Here is a 22,153-nt window from a genome sequence, read left to right as displayed (position 1 = left end):
GGCAGGGAAGCTACCCTCACTCAAAGAAGCTGATATAACTGCCTGGAACCAGCTGCGTGTCCTCTCCCGGACTGCATAAACCAGCCAGGAAGGGCACGGGTCCAATAAACATGTGGTGGAGCTCAGCCTCCCCATAATCCTGTCCACTTCCTCCGGAGTCACAGAATCAAACTCCTCCCAGGTAATATCGACAAGACCGCCCGTGTCCTGATCATCAGACTCTGCCCAGTCAGAGTCCAGACCGGTCCGAATCCGAGCGATTTTGTCCGACAGATGTTGGTTAAACTCCTCGGCACGACCCTGCAAGGGTTCCTCCCTCACCTCTTAAGGAGGGAGCGAGTCACCCTAAACAGGGCGGCCGGGCGATTATCTGCGGACGCGATAAGGGTAGCGAAGTGATTAGACCTCGCCACCCTTATCGCAGCGAGATAAGACCTAATATAGGTTCTTAGTCGCAATCGGTCGGATTTGGATCGGCTGGATCTCCAACCGCTCTCTAGGCCCCGTCTCCGACGCTTCATTTTCCAGATTGTTAACTGTCACTTCACAAGAGACCTCCCAGAAATACACAGAAATCAATATACAAGTGGCCCCCAACTTACGATTGATCGCTCAATGACTGTCTGAAGACATAAATACCTGGAGGATATTTAGGACCCCCATTTGAAATTACGACAATCACAGCGGCCCTGGTCATTATGAGTGCTCAGCAACTGGGTGGCATTTATAAGATGGCACATTAAAAGCATGTATTAAAGATGAAATTCTGTTGCCTGCTCTCAAAAGCGTACACATACATAACACACATATAAATATGCCACATACAACGTATGTATATACCTACACCCTTACATATAAATACATGTAAATATTAATCACTGTCCATCTTGAATACATAATGGAAAGAGGAAAATTGAGAGTTCACAAGGTTACCGTATTTTTCCGTGTACAAGACGCTATTTTTTCCTGCAAACACCTTGTTCAAAAATCAGGTGCATCTTATAACAAGTGCAACGTCTTATACACGGAAAAAATAATGGTAACCTCTGCAGCACAGGGCATGCCTTTACATGCCGCTGCCATGTTGCCTGGTGCAGGTGTCAAGCCCCTGTGGGTTTGCCACTAATGGGAGTGGGGAGGGGGCAAAATCGTTGGCCAGCCGAACTTCTGGATTTGCCGGCTCAGCTCTTTGGCATTCCATTCATCAACATGCTTAAAGGCTAGGCCAGGGGTAGGCAACCATGGCTCTTTTATGACTCGTGGACTTCAACTCCCAGAATTCCTGAGCCAGCATGGCTCAGCTTGGAAACCTCTCCCTTTTCCCTCAGCATAGCTGGCTCAGGAATTCTGGGAGTTGAAGTCCACAAGTCATGAAGGGGCCTAGGCCAGGGGTAGGCAACCTTGGCTCTTTTATGACTCGTGGACTTCAACTCCCAGAATTCCTGAGCCAGCATGGCTCAGCTTGGAAACCTCTCCCTTTCCCCTCAGCATGGCTGGCTCAGGAATTCTGGGAGTTGAAGTCCAAAAGTCATAAAAGAGCCAAGGTTGCCTACCCCTGTGCTAGGCACCTAGTAATGTAAAAGGCTTGACATTTAGCGCTTATTAATATTAACCAGCATCTTCTCATGCTTCTGATGAGATTTCCCCCCTCCATCCTTGCTGACCAAGCGATTCCACATCCACCATAAGTAATTGTAGCCCTTTCAATGGATTATAGCTTGCTCTCTTCTAATTAAAGGGCCCCACTTATTTGCTTTACAGGAGAGGGGGGTGTTAATCCATGTAATATGGATTAATTCTTAAAATAAAAGTAGCCTAAAAACTTCTGTCCATCTTATACCCATCTCCACACTGCACATCAGATATATATTTTTTTTTAGGCAAGAGATACGTAAAGCTATTCTGGTATCCTAGTTCCAGATTTAAGCTGTCTTGTGTGGGAAGTCAGCCCCCCCCCCACGAGAAGGAAATATTAAATATTAAAATGGCTCCGCCAAACAGCTGATCGGCGCAGAGAAACGGGGGGGGGGGGGAAGGGACTTTGTTTGCCGAAAGCTTGGAACTCACATGCCAGAGCGTCTTATACAAAAATACGGTAATACCCTACGCAAGAAAGCTGTGACTGAATCTGGATGTTCTGCTTCGGATGCCACGGAGCCCCCTCCTCCCAGAAGGTAACAGGTTGTGAAGAGGTTGTGTAGCATCCTAGACAATCCTGAAGACCCTTATGTGCCATCCTGGATAGAAGGGAGGGAACCGCCAATAATCTGTTCTGCCATCCTCACCTTTTCTTTTTCTTTCTTTCTTTATTTTAATGGCTATTTGCTGAGTCCCACAGTCACATAACCGTGTTTTTACTGTGGTTTTGCAAAAAAAAAAAGGCATTTACTTTTGGTTTTTGGCAAAACCACACCCACAGCAAACCATGGGTTCTCTTAATGACCACTTGCAATCAACAAATTACCAAAATCGGGCTGGTTACGTGACCGACCTTCTTTATGACCATCACGAGCAAGCTCCACTACAGTCATAACTCCAGGATTATCTATATTGGGAGAGGCTTAGAGAACAGGCAGGTCTGCCGAACCAGGCTACTCACTTTTAAAACTCTCATAGCTTTTTCGAGTTTCTTCTTGTTTTTTGTCGTTTTCTTTCCCGTGGCATACCGTACCATCAAGTCTCTTGCTGAGGGACCGTCATCCTTGAAAAATAAAGAGTGTGTGAAAGAGAAATTTAAGATTCAGTAAAACTTTGCATGAGGAAACATGAAACTACCAATCTACATCAAACTCTATTCCCTGGGTGTACAGACATGTAGTAATTTTGTACACCTTCCTCTATCTTGTGCTATATTTTCTTGGCAGTGCACAGTGAAGTGGTTATGGAATTGAAAATAATGACACTTTGGCAACAATGAGTTAAATAAATTTAGAGACAAAAGGACCATAGAATCCTCTGCATCAATTCAATGGCGAAAAAAGTAAGGTTCTACATTTAGGGAAGAAAAAACAAATGCACAGGTATAGTATAGGTGGTACACTGCTCAACAGTAGTAACTGTGAGAGGGATTTTGGAGTCCTAGTGGACAATCACTTAAATATGAGCCAGCAATGTGGCGCAGCTGTTAAAAAAGCCAACACACTCTTGGCTGCATTAACAGAAGGGTAGAATCAAGATCACGAGAAGTGTTAATACCACTTTACAATGCCTTGGTAAGGCCACACTTGGAATACTGCATCCAGTTTTGGTCACCACAATGTAAAAAAGATGTTGAGACTCTAGAAAGAGTGCAGAGATGAGCAACAAAGATGATTAGAGGACTGGAGGCTAAAACATATAGGGAACGGTTGCTGGAATTGGGTATGTCTAGTCTAATGAAGAGAAGGACGAGGGGTGACATGATAGCAGTCTTCCAATATCTCAGAGGCTGCCCCAAAGAAGTGGGAGTCAAGCTATTCTCCAAAGCGCCTGAAGGCAGGACAAGAAGCAATGGATGGAAACTCTTCAAAGAGAGAAGCAACCAGGAACTGCCAATCCTCAACAGAAATGCTCACAACAATGAAAACCTAGGACAGGAGGAAGAGCGCCGCCAGGTGTCTTGCTCGTCTGTGGCTTGGGGAGCCCTTTTTTCCAGTGCCATTGTAACTTCGAACAGTCACTAAGCGAACTGTTGTTAAGTCGAGGACTACCTGTACTTCATCACTGTTTTCCTTTTGGTCCTCAAGTTTTTGACACCTTGCTAGGCGACTGGTGGTACTCGGATGTTGCCATATCCTAAAAGTGGTACAATGAGTGAAAAGGTTGAAAAGCCCTGGTATAGGGTTTCCCTGCCTGAGCAGGGGGTTGGACTAGAAGACCTCCAAGGTCTCTTTCAAATCTTATTGTTCTATTTCTAATTTACCAAATTTCTGTGACATTGTCCGTGGACGTTACTCGGCTTTTCATGGTGGGGCATTCAATCAAGACATAAGCACATAATACATAGAATGAAGGCTACTGCTAAGCTTGTAAGCTGCCCTGAGTCTTCGGAGAAGGGCGGGATATAAATGGAATTAAAATTAAAAAAAAAAGCTGTGGCACACTTCTCATCTTTTGAGAATTAGGTCCAAGTTATTATTCTGGATTCCAGGAACACTGACCTCCGATTCTGAATCACTGTCTTTCTTTTCATCTTTATCCTTCCCAAGGAAAAACGTCAAGCCAGCAACTTGGATCTACAGAGCCAGGAGAGGTGACAAGGAAGAGCCAAAGGAATTTTTTAAAAAAAAAAAAAAACAACTCCTTGAGCAAGCAGGTTTCATACACCGCTAAACTAACAAAATCAGAAATATTATCCCTTCCCGCCTCAAATTAGGAAAAAAGTACAGGCAGTCCATGACTTACAACAATGGAGCCCAAACTTTCTGTCGCTAAGCAAGACATTTGCTAAGTGAGTTGTGTGCACATTTTATAAGCATCCTTGCCACCGTTGTTAAGTGAATCCTTGCGGTTGCTAACGCAGTAAGACGGCTGTTAAGTGAATTTGACTTCCCCCTTGACTTTGCTTGTCAGAAGGTCGCAAAAGGGGATGCAACCGTCATAAATAGGGACCAGTTGGCATAGCATCCAAATTTTGATCCCTTGACCAAGGGGATGCTGCAACCGTCGTAAGTCTGAAAAAGGGTCACTTGTAAGTCACTTTTTTCCGTGCTGTTGTAACTTTGAACGGTCGCTAAATGAACTGTTGTAAGTTGAAGATTGCCTGTACTTATTACTCCCAATAACAGCTCCGCATTGTAGACACCTGGTAACCCTTTGCATACTGGAGTCATGTGACCGCAATTACTTATGGTCAGAAATGGAGCGAACAATGGATTTGCTTAACAATCACGGTGTTCGCTTCGGGATTATGGCGTTCGCTTAATGGAGCCCTGCAAAATAGGTCGTAAAATCGGATGCTGTCAGGTTGACCTTATTAACAACTGCCATAACTTAAGATGTAATTGAGGACATAATTACTGTCACAAGTTGAGGACTAAATGTACTGAAAAAACCAGGGGTCTTCAAACTTGGCCACTTTTTAAGACTTGTGGACTTCAACTCCCAGAATTCCTCAGCCAGCCATGCTGAGGGGAAAGAGAGAGTTTCCAAGCTGAGCCATGCTGGCTGAGGAATTCTGGGAGTTGAAGTCCACAAGTCTTAAAGTGGCCAAGTTTGAAGACCCCATGGAATAAACCAGAAGTTCCACAATTACAAGTAGTCCTTGACTTATGACTACAATTGAGCCCAAAGTTTCTGGTGCTAAGTAAGACAGTGAAGGGAATTCTGTTCCACTTTACGACCTTTCTTGCCACTATTGTTAAGAACACAGTCATTAAGTGAATCCGGCTTCCCCGTTAACTTTGCTTGTCAAAAGTCTCGAAAGGGGATCACACGACTGTGGGACAGTTATAAATATGAACCAATTGTCAACAGTCTAAATTTTGATCACGTGACCACGGGGGATGCTGCTGCGATGGTCGTTAAGTGTGAAAACAGGCCTAAGTTATTTTTTTTCAGTGACAGTCACTAAATGAACTACTGTACATTGAGGACTACCTGTACTTGGACCAAAATGTTTACTTTACCTTGGTGACTTTGGAAAAACAAGCCAGCGTTATGACATTCACAGTTCTGGCATCGTTCCTGTTTTAAAAAAAAAAAGACTGTTTACACAACGGAGAATGAGAAATTAAATATATGTTTTATTTTCTATGAGGTTTCACCATTGTTCCTGCCCACTGTAGACTCTTAACCTGCAACCTACCAGATATTCCTTCGGTACAGTTCAACCATCACATCCAGCGAAATCTTGGCTGCAGTTGGGTTGCTGTCTTGCAGCATTGTGTACATGAAACTCTGAAGGATCTGCAAAAATAAATAAATCAATAATAATAAAATAAAGATAAAAAGCAGACACTTGTTTTTTGAGGAAGAGTCGCCTGGAGCTATCCCACTTAAAAGCTGGTAGGAGGAGCCGAAAACTTACAGTGTTCATTCTGTTGTTCTTGTGTTTGGCATTGACGTTCTTGATGTCGGTGACAATGTGAGTGTATAATGTCTGTCGAAATAAGAAAGCTAAATTTCAGTAGGAATAACTGTCGATCTTTCTTTGAGAAAAAGATGTACAGAAGCAGAAGCAGACACTCCATGATGGATCAGTCTGAGATAGATAAGGTTTTTCGTCATTTGTCTGTGTGTGCAATGGCACAGATTAAAATGAAATTCCGATCCGAAAGAATCACACCCATACACCTATACTGTATGTATGTGTATATATACCGCGTTTCCCCGAAAATAAGACTGGGTGTTATTATTTTTTGCCTCCAAAAAAGGCACCAGGTCTTATTTTGGGAGTAGGTCTTACTTCACCTCTGGCACCAACAGCCCCACCCAGCCGGTCCACTTCTTCTAGGGTCGAAGTTCTGCAGCTGCATTCGGTCCTGCATTTTGCAGTCAGGCCTTTCCAGAAGGCCTAAGCAGCCAAGTACAGAGCTATGGATCAAATCCTTAGCTTTGTGCTCAGCTGCTGAGGGCTTGCAGAACCGAGCTACAGATTGAATTCATAGCTTGCATCTTGCCTGCAGAGGCCTTCCGGAAAGGCCTGTGACTGAGACACGCAGGCCTGGCTGCAGAAGAGGCCTCAGAAGAAGAAGTGGGCCGGCAAGGACAGACTTGGGTGCAAGGTAAGTGGGTCCATACGTACATACATACACACATATGTGTGTGTCTATGTGTGTGTGTATATAAATCAGTCTATTTTGAATATATAGCATAAAAAAACTGACAAGGTTGATCCTAAATGATACAAAGCTATTACAGAATCTAGCCTACTGTAATCTTGCATAAGAGAATGCAATGTAAAATAGTAATTTAGCAAGTATAGATGGAAAATGTACAACTATCTCTATACCTGTAGAGCAAGTGAGGGGGGGAACGTACTAGATGTGTTTGAGATATAGGTATCACTATTCAGCTAGGGTGGAGCTGTAGTGTTTTTCCAGTTAATTTTATATTTGTTATGTACAGTTTTTTTTCCTCATTCTTCTTTCTTGTTTATAGTTCTCGTTTTGTTTTTTACTTTTGCTTTGTGTTTTATCTTGGGGGGATTTTTTTTTAAAAGAAAAAAGAAAAAAACCCGGAATTTTGCAGCCTATGGTCAAGAGACCAAATGCAAGCATTTTTTTTTAAAAAAATGGAATTCTGGGACAGATTATGTAACAGATTATTTCCATCAACATCGCTCAGACGCAAAAAAGGCAAACGAGGTTACCGGAAAACGTATAGTACTGAAATTAGATTGTTCATCATTTTCTCAGTCTTTAAAGGAAATGCTAAATGTGTTGTGGCTTTTACTTTCTTTTTTCATTAACCTTTTTTTTAAGAGTAAAATTGGCAAGGGTTTTTATTCTAAACTCAGTTCAGCTACTCACTTTCCGTAAAAATTTATCATGGCAACGGAGGAGCTCAAAGAACAGTTCCAACAAGCTTGTGGGATTAATTAGGTTCTTGTTTCGTAGCAAGATCAGCGCTTTGCAAAACGTCTGCAAAAGGGAGGAAGGGATTACTACAAATGGCAATAATAAAGTGTGAATCAGCCAGACAGCAACATTAATACTAAAATAACCACCGTATCCTATTCCTTCCTCTCATTTTTTTTCCAGCTTGCTCTTTTTTTAAGCAGCACTTAGCAACAGCACTTAGCATTATATACCGCTTCCTAGTGCTTTAAACCATAAGCGATTTACAGAGTCAGCCTATGGCCCCCAACAATCTGGGTCCTCATTTAACCAACTTCGGAAGGATGGAATGCTGAGTCAACTTTGAGCCGGTCAAGATCGAACTCCTGGCAGTGGGCAGTCGGCCTGCAATACCAGATTCTAACCAATGTACCAACACAGCTCACAGAACAGAAAACCACTGCTCTTTAATGTTGGTAGACAGAAGATTCAAAGCATGGGCAAATGGTATAGGGCAGGGTTAGGCCACCTTGGCTCTTTTATGACTTGTGGACTTCAACTCCCAGAATTCCTGAGCCAGCATGGAAACTCTCTCTTTCCCCTCAGCATGGCTGGCTCAGGAATTCTGGGAGTTGAAGTCCACGAGCCATGAAGGGGCCTAGGCCTAGGCCAGGGGTAGGCAACCTTGGCTCTTTTATGACTCATGGACTTCAACTTCCAGAATTCCTGAGCCAGCATGGGGAAACTATGGCCCCTTCATGACTCGTGGACTTCAACTCCCAGAATTCCTGAGCCAGCATGGCTCAGCTTGGAAACTCTCCCTTTCCCCTCAGCATGGCTGGCTCAGGAATTCTGGGAGTTGAAGTCCACGAGTCATAAAAGAGCCAAGGTTGCCAACCCCTGTCCTAGAAGGTCAGGGAGAACCCAAACTGAATTTCTTCCTAATACTTTCTCCTTTTCCTGGGCTCAAGGCATGCTTCCCTCCCTTTTAGTTTTGTAACAGTTTCTGAATATTTTGTCCAAAGTCACCGCCATCATGACTTACTACAAGCAGGGTAAGAAACTCGCAGCAAGCGTGAAGCAGTGAAAAACCGTGTTTTTCACAGCTCTTTTTCACCTTCCCTTAACAAAAAGATATTATATAAATTATCAGCAGGGTAGCATGAGGTACCAGTCTTATGCTATTCCAGACCATTGGCTCCAATCTCAGAAACTAAAGCAACGTTGAGCAAAATTGTCCCCTCCGAGACTCCTCTCCTTCCAGGAATCAAACATCTGGATTGCAGATGCTCACCATCCGAAGATCTGGATCCAAGACGGTGTGACTATAGGACAACAATTCCTTCAGCTGTTGTGGAAAGTCTTCTAGGTATTTAGGGTAGCAATGGGCAACCTGTCTCAAAAAGAAAAGGAAATTGGAGTAAAAAAAATTCCACATCAATTAGAAAGTTTGTTTGGTTAATGTCAAATAACATTAAGGGGGCATGTTTGGTGGCTGAAATGGATTTCTGAATGAATCTTTACGACAATCTCAGTCTCACTAGTTGCCAGAGCACAGGTGTCAACCCTCTCAGGTAAATCAGAAAGGAAACCACCATATTTTCCCAAAAATAAAACCGGGTCTTATATTTATTTTTAATCCAAGACGCATTCGGGCTTATTTTCCAGTTAAGTCTTATTTTTGGGGAAATAATAATAATAAGAAGAAGAAGGAGAAGGAGAAGGAGAAGAAGAAGAAGAAGAAGAAGAAGAAGAAGAAGAAGAAGAAGAAGAAGAAGAAGAAGAAGAAGAAGAAGAAGTAGTAGTAGTAGTAGTAGTAGTAGTTGTTATTGGAAGGGACCTTGGAGGTCATCTAGTCCAACCCCCTGCTCAGGCAGGAAGCCCTATACCATTTCAGGCAAATGGCTGTCCAGTCTCTTCTTAAAAACTTCCAGTGTTGGAGCATTCACCACTTCTGGAGGCAGGTTGTTCCACTGGTGAATTGTTCTAACTGTCAGGAAGTTTCTCCTTAGTTCTAGGTTGCTTCTCTCCTTGACTAGTTTCCATCCGTTGCTTCTTGTCCTGCCTTCAGGTGCTCTGGAGAATAGCTTGACTCCCTCTTCTTTGTGGCGGCCCCTGAGATACTGGAACACTGCTATCATGTCACCCCTCACCCTTCTCTTCGCTAAACTACACAAACCCAATTCCAGCAATACAGTACTAAATGCGTCCATCTGGCTGACAATCTTAATTGGGGCTTATTTTGGGGGTAGGGCTTAATATTATGAGCATCCTGAAAAATCATGCCAGGGCTTATTTTCCAGTTGGGTCTTATTTGATCTTTTTTAACATTTGTATTATTGTGTTTTATTGTTGTTAGCCGCCCTGAGTCCCAAAAATAAATAAATAAATAAATAAATAAATAAATAAATAAATAAACTTCCAGGGAAACAGGGTAGATGAGCTAAATCTATTTTTACTGTAAGGCTACATTAACAGCATCTTGCAAGTCTGAAGGTACAACAAGCTTCCTGCTGCCACTATTTGATCAATTAGGGCAGGTCCTACCTAAGTTTCTTCCTCTGACCGCTAAGCCACTGAGAACTCCTGCCTTTTGTCTGATAATTCCCTAAGCAACATCTTTTTCCTTCATCCCCCAAGGCTATCCACACGTTATAATAGGTCAGGGGCAGGCAACCTTGGCTCTTTGACGACTTGTGGACTTCAACTCCCAGAATTCCTGAGCCAGCCATGCTGAGGGGAAAGAGAGAGGTTTCCAAACTGAGCCAGGCTGGCTCAGGAATTCTGGGAGTTGAAGTCCACGAGTCATAAAGGAGCCAAGGTTGCCTACCCCTGTAATAAGTGATCTCAGTAAACAAACTATCTGGAACCCTTAAAAGATTTTGACATTCTTACATGAAACCTCAGCTTTGAAGTCATTGGGACCTTGGAAGTTTTGGGGATTGCACGAGTTTCTATCTTAGCAACTGGGACAACCCCGTTTCTGAGGACACTGCGAATCCCTGTCCCAAGGAGAAATGCCTCTTAATACCTTATTCTCCCATTCCCACGTCCCACAGATAAACATTCAATCCACAATGCAGTTTTCCCTAATCTGGCATTCCCTGGAAATTATTGGATGTCAGTTCCACCATGGTTTCACTGCCAAACTGGATATTTTCCCCTAATGAGTCTTGCTATCAACTGGGTACCAGTGACCACTTTCTCTCTACATGGCATTTTCCATTTAATACGCACGAATGCATGTTTCAAAACATATTACAGGGTTTAGTAATACTTTGGAATAAACTATTTCAGAGGACAGAATGCTAGTTTTGAAGATTACTCTGCAAAGCACCCGCGTCGTTTCCTAGGATAGTGTATCTTTCATGACATTATCTGGCAAAGATGCAGCTGCTTTAAAAAGTTAACCGTGGGTGATATGTTTATGCTCCCAACCACCCCAAACCAACTTTTTGGAACTGAATATGAAGCACTGGACTCCTCGCTATATAACTTCTATTCCATACACTGTATTTTTCCCACCACAGTATCCTTGCAACTCAAGAATGGTAAGAATTTTCTTTGCAAATATTGTTAAAAGCCACATTCAAAATGGCGATTCAAACAGAAGAAACTACTAAATCAATTTGAGCTCCATACGTTGGAATTGTCAGAAGTGATTATTCTCACTCGCTTACATTTAGAACCTTCCATTAGAATTATATGAATCATCTGAAGCCTTAATGTTTTTATTTTCTTAATAATTTCGATATTTTTTTTTCCTTCGGTGAGGGAGGCTTAAACTAATTCAAGCAAAATTCTCTCTCTCTCTCTTCCCCCCCCCCACACCTTGAATTTTACCTGGGCCAAAAACATCACCAATTCACCCAGTTCTTTACTGGGCTTTGCTGGCTGAAGCTTGAATATTTCCACATTGGACTTATAATGGCGATACTGTTGAAGAAACTAGAAGAAATCCAAAGAAGAAAAATTACTTCCATGCTAAATATCCACGCCTGAACTTCAGCTGGGAATGAAGATTGAGAAGGATGCTCAAAAAAAACAACAACAAATAAGAAGATTCCATTCAAAAGGAGAAGTGGATTTCTAGGATTTATTAGGAATGGCAAATTTTCCGAACTTGCAAACAAAACTTTCCATTATATTATCCAACGGAACGAGGTAACACACAACCAATTAAAAACAGTCCTATCTGGATCACATCTTCTATAATTCCTTTCATTACACCAGTACTAAATTACAAAAGCTAGAGGAACTACTGGGAGTGGTTTTAAAATCCAATGAAATATTTTACGGCAAATTACAGATAGTCTTTAACTTACGACCACAATGGAACCCAAAATTTATTTTGCTAAGTAAAACAATTAAGTTTTGCCCCATTTTATGACCTTGCTTGTTCGGTGAATCACTGCAGCTCTTAATAACAGGGTTGTTAAGTGAATCTGGCTTCCCCATTGATTTAGCTTGTCAGATGGTTGCAAAAGGGGATCACATGACACCTCCAGGACACTGCCAACAGTCATAAATATGAGTCGGTTGCCAAGCGTCTCAATTTTGATCATGTTACTTTAGGGACGCTGCGAAGATCGGTGTGAAAAAAAAGTCATGCCACTTTTTTCAGTGCTATTGTAACTTTGAACAGTCACTAAGTGAGCGGTTGTTAAGTCAAGGACTACTCTAGAGGGAATGGATGTCCTTGCTAAATGAGGAGAGCCCGTTTGGTGTAGTGCCTAAGGTGCTGGGCTAGAAATGGGGAGTTCTAGTTCTTCCTTGGGCATGAAAGCCAGTTGGGTTACTTTGGGCTAGCCTAGTCCTTCTCTCTCTCAGCCAACCCACTTCACAGGGTTGTTGTTGTGGTTTAACCAGGTACCAAAATCACCAGATCACCCTCGCTTAGGTTTACAAAGTCGGCTAGGACCGACTTTGATCCCATCTCTATCAAGATGCACAACCTAAGTCACTTTGTATGTGCTCAGAGGCACCCTTTTTTGTTTGTGTGTAAAACTTTTTTCCCCTATTTATATTCATTTTTATTTTTCCATTTCTTCCACAAACAAATCAACAAATATACCGCAATACATAGATACATACACGTAAGTTTGGGTGCTGCTCGTCCATTTCCCCTTTCACTGTATCCACCCTCCTCCTCTCTCTTTCCTCTTCTCTACTTTTTTTCTCCCTTTCTCCTTTCTTTCCTACTTCCCTCTCCTTCCTCTCCTCTCCTCTTTCCCTCACCACTCCCCTCCCGTTTCTCCCCACTTCTCCTCCTCTTTCCCTCCAACCTTCCTACTTCCTTCCCCCTCCTCTACTCTCTTTCTCTCTCTCCTCTCCTTTCTTCCCTCCCATTCCTCTTCCGATACAATTCAGGGGTAATGTCCGAGCAGCAACTCTCCTTAGAATTTCAATATATTAGGTATGATAACATTAATTTTCTATTTCTATAAATCTGGCCTTCTCGGTATATACCTCTATAAATTTTTATACTACCTCCGGTTATGCAATACTGTGTCGCCTGGGTCTCCCTCCTTATCTCCTCATTTTTTTCTGCCATCTAAATTAATTTTAGCCGTCGTTTAAGCATATTCTCTTTCTGTTGCTTCTGTTGCTCTAACAGCTGCAAGGCCACCAAGCGCTAATCTTCAATCCAGATCCCATAGCTCAGGGGTAGGCAACCTCGGCTCTTTTATGACTCATGGACTTCAACTCCCAGAATTCCTGAGCCAGCTTGGCTGGCTCAGGAATTCTGGGAGTTGAAGTCCATGAGTCATAAAAGAGCCGAGGTTGCCTACCCCTGCCATAGCTCTCTCTGCACAACCTAAGTCGCTCTGTAGATCAGGGGTCTTCAAACTTGGCCCTTTTATGACTTGTGGACTTCAACTCCCAGAATTCCTCAGCCAGGCACACTGGCTGAGGAATTCTGGGAGTTGAAGTCCACAAGTCATAAAAGGGCCAAGTCTGAAGACCCCTGCTGTAGATGCTCAGAGGCACCTTCTCCCTTGCTCAGGGGTAGGCAACCTCGGCTCTTTTATGACTCATGGACTTCAACTCCCAGAATTCCTGAGCCAGCCAAGCTGGCTCAGGAATTCTGGGAGTTGTAGTCCATGAGTCATAAAAGAGCCGAGGTTGCCTACCCCTGCCCTTGCTATTTCAGTTGCAAAACCGGCAAGCGCTAACACCCCCGCAGAAAGGACTAGAGTCGGAAGGGACCTCAGAGGTCTTCTAGTCCAACCCCCTTGGACAGAAACATCACGCAGGACCCCTTTTCAGGCTATCCTCCAGTGAAGGCAGCCCCGCCACCGCCAATTCCTTACCTCCTCGATATAAGACGGCGGGTCCCGCTTGATCAAGTTCTGCAACTGCGGCAGGTTGAACGGCAGCTTGTTGTTATGGCGAGCAGCCATGACGGCGAACAGCGCAGCTTCTTCCGGGCCGGCAACGTGGGATTTTCGATGGGTGGCGCCATGTTAAGTCACGTGGGTAAGGCAGCCGCGTAGGGTCCTTCGTCCTTCTAACGCGAAAGCGCCTCAGACGCGGTACTGTATCTTGCCAACTCATCATCTGCTTGCATTGAGACTCCCAAAATTGCCCAGCGGGCGCACTGAACTCTGGGAGTTGGAGTTCCAACTTCTCCAGCTGGGTTTTAAGTCGGAGCAGCGTTTCTCAACCTCAGCAACCAAGGGATGCTAACCCTCACGTTATGATCAAGATCAGAATAGCGCTGAAAGGGATCTTGGAGGTCTTCTAGTCCAGTCCCCTGCTCAAGGCAACCTTGGCTCTTTTATGACTCGTGGACTTCAACTCCCAGAATTCCTGAGGCAGCATAGCTGACTCAGGAATTCTGGGAGTTGAAGTCCACGAGTCATAAAAGAGCCAAGGTTGCCTACCCCTGCCCTATACCATTTCAGACAAGTGACTGTCCATACAATATTGTTCGTACAATCCACTGGCTGGGGAATTCTGGGAATTGAAGTCCACAAATCTTAAAAGTTGCCAAGTTTGTAGAGCCGTAGTGTACGATATGGTGCCAAAATGGCCGGTTGTAGAGAATCTCCCATCAGTGTGTTAAAATATTTTTTATGACATGGTATTAGAATCTTGTATTTGAGTATTTGCATTATTATTAAGGCTCAGAGACAGTGTCTACCTTTGTAGACTTTAAGATTAGTTAGTTGGCTGTCTTACACTTCATTGTTCACAGTACTTGAAAATAGTTTTTCCAGGGAAGTGAGATAAGGTGATCCTCCCAAGGATTATCCTTAGTTATTCTCATAGAATATAGAATCATAGGGCTGGAAGGGACCCTAGAGGTCTTCTAGTCCAACCCCCTGGTCAAGGCAGGTGACCTTATACCATCCCAGTGAAATGCTTGTCCAGTCTACTTTTGAAAACCTCCAGTGATGGAGCACCCACAACTCCAGGAGGCAAGCCGTTCACTGATTAATTGTTCTCACTGTCACAAAATTGCTCCTTATTTCTAGGTTGGATTTCTCTTTAACAAGCTTCCACCCATAACTTCTTGTCCTGCTCTTTGGTGCTTTGGAAAATCAATCGATCCCCTCTTCTCTGTAACAACCCCAGGGGACTGTTATCACGTCCCCCTTATAATAGATTGGACGCTCAGATACAATATTCTAATGTCATTTGCACTTTTATTAAGGCTCAGGAACCATGTCTGTTTAAGATTAGTTGGCTGTTTTACACTTTATTGTTCACGCAACTTGACTCTTCCACCCATTACTTCTTCTCCTGCCCCCTCTGGTGCTTTAAATCAACCCCTTATTTTATGTAACAACCCCTCAGTTTCCAGAAGACTATAGTGTTGTTAAGTCAGACATCTAGCTGCCTCAACCACTCAGAAAACTTAAAAGATGACAGCGAAGAAGGAAGTTCCTTATATGGAATGATGTGAAGAGGGAAATGAGCAACCGGAGAAGGGTTACATATTCTACAGGAGGAACTGATTGTATATAAATTGTGCTGATTGGGCCTTTGCAGCCCCCTAGTAACAGCTTTCTGTCATTGCTCTTCAGTGAAGAATAAAGAACTTAATCCATGGATCTGCCTGTTTTCTGGATATCGGCTCAGAAATGAGTTTGGTAAGGAAGAAAATCTTCCAACACTTTGTTTCAGGTGGAAGTTTGGCTTCCAGTGTTTTGAAAAGAAAATCTTTTGCTGCCCTTATGTAAAAGGGGAATTGAAACATTGCTTTTAATAATTGAAAAACACCATAAAACAAGTCTGTGTTTTGTTAAATTTTATTGAATAATTTATATTTTCTTAGGTAAAAAGTTATTTCCTCTAGACGTCTTAATTTAAATACATTCTTTAAAACATTAACAGGCGTATATTTACAGGCATCCTGATAGTTTATTTTTCCTGAGTACATGTAACAAATTACATTTTCAACTAAAGCTGTAAGGGATACCGGTAACAGTTGAACAAATGTGGATTACATCATCTCAGATATAAATGTACCTGTTTCATATATTTAAAAATACATTTAACAGAAGCAAATCTTTAGAACTGACTTATAAGAAAGTACTTTTGTCTGTGCTACATAAAATGGAAAGGAAGACTGAAATTTTCTACAGATTTCTTGCAGTGATGAGACTAGTTTTAAATTCTCACACAAGGTGGGATGAATAATATAAATTACATTGTTAATTTTAGCAGATTGAAAGAACTAGTTATGTAAGCATATCTAAAGTCTTAAGAATATATAGTAGTGAATTCCTTGCACATTTTTGTTGAAAACAGAATATATTTTAAAGCAGTTCAACAAAACCGAGGAACTTTATTCAATAAAGCTATATTCTCCAAGCTTAGTTTCCCATTTGCAAATATTTCATTACTTCCCAAATCAGATCTGCAATGCTGCCAGCTGGGATTTTTCCATTGTAAAATATATTAATGTCTGTACAATCAGTTACATGTCATTGGTGAGCTGCCCTGTTAAATGCAGTTGTTGACTGCAAGACTGGCCTGTTATCTGGTTAATTGTTGGGTAAGAAAGAGGAGCGGTACCGTGATCTCATTCCAGCTTAATCTTTGGTTATTTCTGTGGTTAACTAAATTCATTTATGCAGCTGTCCACTCTGGAGATGTGGCTCTGGGCAGCTTATCACACATTCAAAACAATAAAACAATGTCAATGAAACAAAGAAACAATAAGGGATGTTGACAAAATAAACCAAAGATTATCAGCAAGCCAACAATTATGCTTAAGCCACTTAACCTAATTTTGCTAATTTGCAGCCATGAACATTTGCAACTGCCATAGAAAACCAGACTCACAAGACCTCTGCAGCTTAACAGTGCAATCCTGAGCTATATATACTCTCTATTTTCTAAGTGTAGGTGCAAAGGTCCTTGTTTATCTAAAATTAACCACATAGTTTTTTGGAACCCATCAATAGTGATTAAAGCGTGGTTGTGGGGTTTGTTTTGGATAATTATTTCAATCATTCTGGCCATCCTACTAGATTGTGCTAGCTCTCAAACAGAACCAGGAACCATACATAATACTTGTGTTAGGATCATAATTGGCTGGGTTCACTAATCATGAATGAGGGCTTACAACACAGAAAAGGTTGGGATTGTGCTACATATACATCTGATAAATAAAAAAAAACACACTTGGCCCAGATCAAAGTTGGTGTGATATGTAAGCCAAGTGCAAGAGCCTCCCAGACTGGCTTTAAACCCTTGTCTAACCATCATTTGGTTCATTCAACAGAGTTAGCTATATTTAAACAGCTAAGTTGTCATGCTATGAAGTCTAGTAAATTGCATGATGCCTTAGCTGGTACATTAGTACAAGATCTACCAAATATATGGCTTTGGGGGGGGGGAACAACACAGAACAAGCTTGCAGACTTCCACCAGCTTGCATCCTCTTTGGCTGAAGCAGTTTTGTTCCTGAGGCATGCGTGGGATATCCAATGAAGACCATCACCCGTTGCCTGGATGAAATTACTGAGATCTTAGTGGTCTTCTTCCTGGTTGGTTCTTCCCATGTATTACTGGTTTAAACAAAATGGAAGAGGTGAAAACAACTTTCCTGGAAGGACCGTTAATTTCAGCCAAAATACAGCTGCCGCAGAAGCATCTTCCTAGCCAGTTTGATGCCACTCAAGTGTGCCAAACCTAAATAGCATTTGTGTTTAGCCTTCAGGTCAACTTATATTTTGCTACACTTGATCTTAGCCAAAAGACCAAGAAGCAATTGTGAATTTTATGAGTCTTCAGGAGGAAATCATCTGGCTGTTTTTAAAATCTAACCAGGAAGGCATACTTTTTTTATAAATATGTATAAAATGTATAAAATTTACCTGCAGATGAAAATCCTAAGATTACAGTGGCAACAATCAAATTGCTAACTATGGCTATGAAGTTAAAGCTTTTAGTAATAAATCCATGAGCTGCAGTTTTAAGTCTATTTTGTTACATTTATTAAATCTTTTGCTTGTTAAATCTTTTTACTTGTTAAACTGTTTCATCCACGCCAAGTTTAAGTTTTTAACTTTCTTTTGGTCTTTTCAACTGTAAATAAAATTGATTGAACTTACATTTTTTCAACATTGTCTGCACATCTTCTGAAGTTGGGTCTAGGCACTGCCGTTGTCCTGAGATTTTCCGTGTCACTCTTAAAAGAAGGAAACAATGAACAAAGTCCTCACTTATTACATTTACAGGTGGTTCTCAACTTACAACCATTCATTTAGTGGCCAAAGTTACCACAGCACTGAAGAAAATGACTCCCTCTTGTGTCCATCCCAACATCCCAACAACTGCATGGTCAAAATCCGAGCACTTGGTGTTTATACATGATGGTTGCATCACTGCACAATCATGTCATTGCCATTTGCAAACTTCCCAGCTGATTTCCCCTCAATATCAATGGGAAAAGCCAAGCTGACTTAACAACTGTCTGTTCAATGCGGCAGCAGTGGCAAAAAATGATTGTAAACTCAGGTGCAATTCTGATCAACTTGCTTAGCAACAGGAATTCTGCTCCCTATTTAAGAAAATTCATATGGCCACCCAACTTACTTTTACTGACTCCGGGCAGTTTACAAGGATAAAATCTCCATACAAAAACAATTTCTTGTTGTTTTAACCATTCAGTTGTGTCCAACTCTTGGAGAGTGTATAAGGAAGTGCTCTCCATGCTACCCATGTCAAGTCCAGCTTCTTTCAGTAGTTGGATGCTCATCTTTGTATCAGATTTGATGTTCTTGTATTGCCCCTTCTTCTTATTCCACTAACCATTCCTAGCATCATTGCCTTATCCAATGAATCTGCATGCATCGGTAAAGGTAAAGGTTCCCCCGCACATGTGTGCTAGTTGTTTCCAACTCTAGAGGCCGGTGTTTATCTCGGTTTCAAAGCCGAAGAGCCAGCGCTTGTCCGAGGACGTCTCCGTGGTCATGTGGCCGGCATGACTGGACGCCAAAGGCGCACGGAACGCTGTTACCTTCCCACCGTAGTGGTCCCTATTTTTCTACTTGCATTTTTACGTGCTTTCGAACTGCTAGGTGGGCAGAAGCTGGGACGAGTAACAGGCGCTCACTCTGTTACGCGGCACTCGGGATTCGACCCGCCAAACTGCCGACCTTCTGATCGACAAGCTCAGCGTCCTAACCCACTGAGCCACCGCGTCCCTCCAAAAATAATACAAAAGGCCAATAAAGGAGAATATTTGTAACTCAGGCTTGAAACGAGAAGTCCTTGATGCTCACTGAGCTTGGCTGTTTTGTTGCAGACATTTCATTACCGTACTAGGTAACATCATCAGTGGTAGCCTAGTGAAACATCGGCAAGAATACAAAAAGCAACAACAACCTCACCCCACAGTAATCAAACAAACTACTTGATGAGCTGCATATCATTCGGCCCACTGGCAGAATCAGGTCTTCAGTGTCTTGCGAAAGTGTGTTAAAGTGGGGGCCAATCCTATCTCTGCAGGGATGTTCCACAGAGAGGGATGACAAAGAGGGGCTGCCCCAAAGAAGAGGGAGTCAAGTTATTCTCCAAAGCGCCCAAAGGCAGGACAAGAAGCAATGGATGGAAACTAGTCAAGGAGAGAAGCAACCTAGAACTAAGGAGAAACTTCCTGACAGTTAGAACAATTAATCAGTGGAACAACCTGCCTCCAGAAGCGGTGAATGCTCCAACACTGGAAGTTTTGAAGAAGAGACTGGACAGTCATTTGTCTGAAATGGTATAGGGTTTCCTGCCTGAGCAAGGGGTTGGGCTAGATGACCTCCAAGGTCCCTTCCAACTTTATTATTATTATTGTTGTTGTTGTTGTGATAAGTTGAGGACTATTTGTATATCCCCTCCCAAATCAAAGATTGTTGTGCGTTCTTTGAGGCACACATTGAGAAAGGCAGTCAAGACTCCAACTTAGGTTTATAGCAGCAATATTCATAAATCAGAATTTGTCGTTTTTCCTTTCCTCCCTCCCCAATTTGCTCTGGAGAGGATCCAGTACTTACATATATTCATCTTTGTTGCAGGAAGAACTAATGGGGAAGATTTCAAGCTTGCTCACGGATCCTATTCGTATAGGGCTGGGAGACACAATTCTGCACTTACAAGTATTCCTGGGACTTGTCACTATTCCTAGACCCCATGCAAAAAAAAGACGAGAATGCGATTACAAATCCAGGGCGACATTTTGAAATGCAACTATCTACATATGTTTAAGCCGGCTTCATCCTGGCTGGTTGCCTCAGCATCAAGAGTTGCAAATGTGACTGAAAAGGGAACATTTAGACAAAGCTACAGATAGCCTTCAGGTTACAAGTGTTCATGTAATTCATTTGAAGTTACAACAGCATTGAAAACAAGGGACTTATGACCATTTTTCACATTTATGACTGCTTGCAGCATCCCCAGGGTCACGTGATCAAAATTCAGATGCTTAGCAACTGCCTCATATTTATTTATTTATTTATTTTAATTCCATTTATATCCCGCCCTTCTCCGAAGACTCAGGGCAGCTTACAGGACGGTTGCAGTGTCCCCGGGGGTCACGTGATCACTTTTTGCGACCTTCTGACAAGCAAAGTCAATGGGGAAGCCAGATTCGCTTAACCACGTTACCAACTGCAGTGATTCACTTAAGAACCATGACAGTAAAGGTCGTAAAATGGACCAAAAACTCATTTCTCACACTTAGCAACAGAAATTTTCGGCTTAATTGTGGTCGTACGTCGAGGACTACCTGTATGTGCCTCATTATGCAGCTGAGCACTTGAGGCAGACGTCCTGATGGTTTAAAGCTGCTTTATTTAGTCACAAAACAGTTGCAATTGTAATTATTGCATTGTAATGGAGGGATTTAATTTTTTTAAAAAAGAAATATTGCCAGTGAGGGCAATAAAAGGTCTTAAAACTTGAGGAATTGTTCAGCAGCTCTTCTTATCAATGAAAGAGATGATTGAAGAAATTACAAGAAAATTTTTTAAACGTGACAGGGGTCTTCAACCTTGTCAACTTTAAAATTTGTGGACTTCAACTCCCAGAATTCCTCGGTCAGCATGGCAGCCTGAAGAAATCTGAGAGTTACAAAGTCCACAAATCTTTAACTTGACAAGCTGACTCAGGAATTCTGGGAGTTGAAGTCCATGAGTCATAAAAGAGCCAAGGTTGCCTACCCCCTACACTAGACTTTATCAGGACTAACAGTGAAAACTTGAATTTTAGACTTGCTCTGAGCTTTAACAAAACAGTTCAATAGACCAGTTCAATAGACAGTTCAATTCCCCAGCTTTGCTGGCTGGGGAATTCTGGGAAATGAAGTCCACCCATTTGAAAGTTACCAAAGTTGAGAAACACTGCAATATCATAGGCAATATAAATCGATGGAAATTAATTTCCAGAAATTAAGGAATTAATCAGTGCACATTGTAGGATAAACATACTCAGCCCCACCCCCACCCCCACATGCTGTAATTCTTCCTTACCTTCTAGTCCCACTGCAAGCAGGAGGAGCAAAGAAATGGAACCAACACACAGTTTCTTCATGGTTCCTTGAGTATTAATTCTCTCTGAGGCTAAGCAAATGCTGTGATTTGTAATTCTCTCTGAGGCTAAGCAAACGCTGTGATTTATAATTCTCTCTGAGGCTAAGCAAATGCTGTGATTTATAGCCAGAGAATTCTCCCTCCTGAAAGCCGATTGGTCATTCTGATTGCTTAAGGGAAAGTCCCACTTGACTTTATTAGGAAAAAGTCCCACTTGACTGCAAATATTAGGAAAAAGTTTCTGTTTTAGGAAATGGGAAGCTTTCATTTTCACTTCTGGTTTGAATCTTGACACAAGCTCTCTCTTCCTCTCTGCTGCCCTGTACAAGTAATCCTGGACTTAACCACAGTTCATTTAGTGACCATGCGAAGTTACCACGGCGCTGAAAACAGCAACGTATGACCGTTTTTCACACTGAGGTCCATTTCAGCATCGCCACGGTCACGTGATCAAAATTCGGATACTTGGCAACTGATTCATATTTATGACGGTTACAGTGTCTTGGCATTGCATGACCCCAAAAAGATAACATTGGAAGTAGCTCAACCAAGAGTTCCCATTAAGGGAAGTGTAGGCTATCCCTCAACTCAGGGCAGTGATACCTTGCAATTGTTGGCATGGTGTGTATTTTCTAAACC

The 22,153-nt window shown here is 42.2% G+C and overlaps 1 protein-coding gene and 1 long non-coding RNA gene across 2 annotated transcripts in view; both read right to left on the bottom strand.

Moving 5' to 3' along the window:
• Positions 1-14,022, bottom strand: part of SDAD1 (SDA1 domain containing 1) — a 36,440-nt gene extending 22,418 nt beyond the window's left edge. The window contains exons 1-9 of the mRNA XM_081332188.1: positions 13,793-14,022; positions 11,322-11,426; positions 8,773-8,871; positions 7,452-7,562; positions 6,008-6,079; positions 5,786-5,886; positions 5,607-5,664; positions 4,140-4,214; positions 2,600-2,701 (exon numbers count right to left, since the gene is read on the bottom strand). Coding sequence (XP_081188314.1) covers positions 2,600-2,701; positions 4,140-4,214; positions 5,607-5,664; positions 5,786-5,886; positions 6,008-6,079; positions 7,452-7,562; positions 8,773-8,871; positions 11,322-11,426; positions 13,793-13,882 — 813 coding nt within the window. The 5' untranslated portion in view covers positions 13,883-14,022. The remainder of the gene's footprint in view (positions 1-2,599; positions 2,702-4,139; positions 4,215-5,606; positions 5,665-5,785; positions 5,887-6,007; positions 6,080-7,451; positions 7,563-8,772; positions 8,872-11,321; positions 11,427-13,792) is intronic.
• Positions 14,023-16,801: 2,779 nt separating this feature from the next.
• Positions 16,802-21,553, bottom strand: LOC308670632. Its single transcript, XR_014027049.1, has 4 exons — positions 21,455-21,553; positions 19,982-20,108; positions 18,050-18,126; positions 16,802-17,503 (listed from the first exon to the last, which is right to left on the bottom strand). It is a non-coding gene; the product is annotated as an uncharacterized lncRNA (long non-coding RNA).
• Between the last annotated feature and the right edge of the window lie 600 nt (positions 21,554-22,153).

This window comes from Vipera berus (assembly GCF_964194415.1).
Source record: "Vipera berus genome assembly, chromosome: 7".
In the NCBI taxonomy this organism is placed as follows: Eukaryota; Metazoa; Chordata; class Lepidosauria; order Squamata; family Viperidae; genus Vipera; species Vipera berus.
This window is presented reverse-complemented; position numbering and strand designations above follow the sequence as displayed.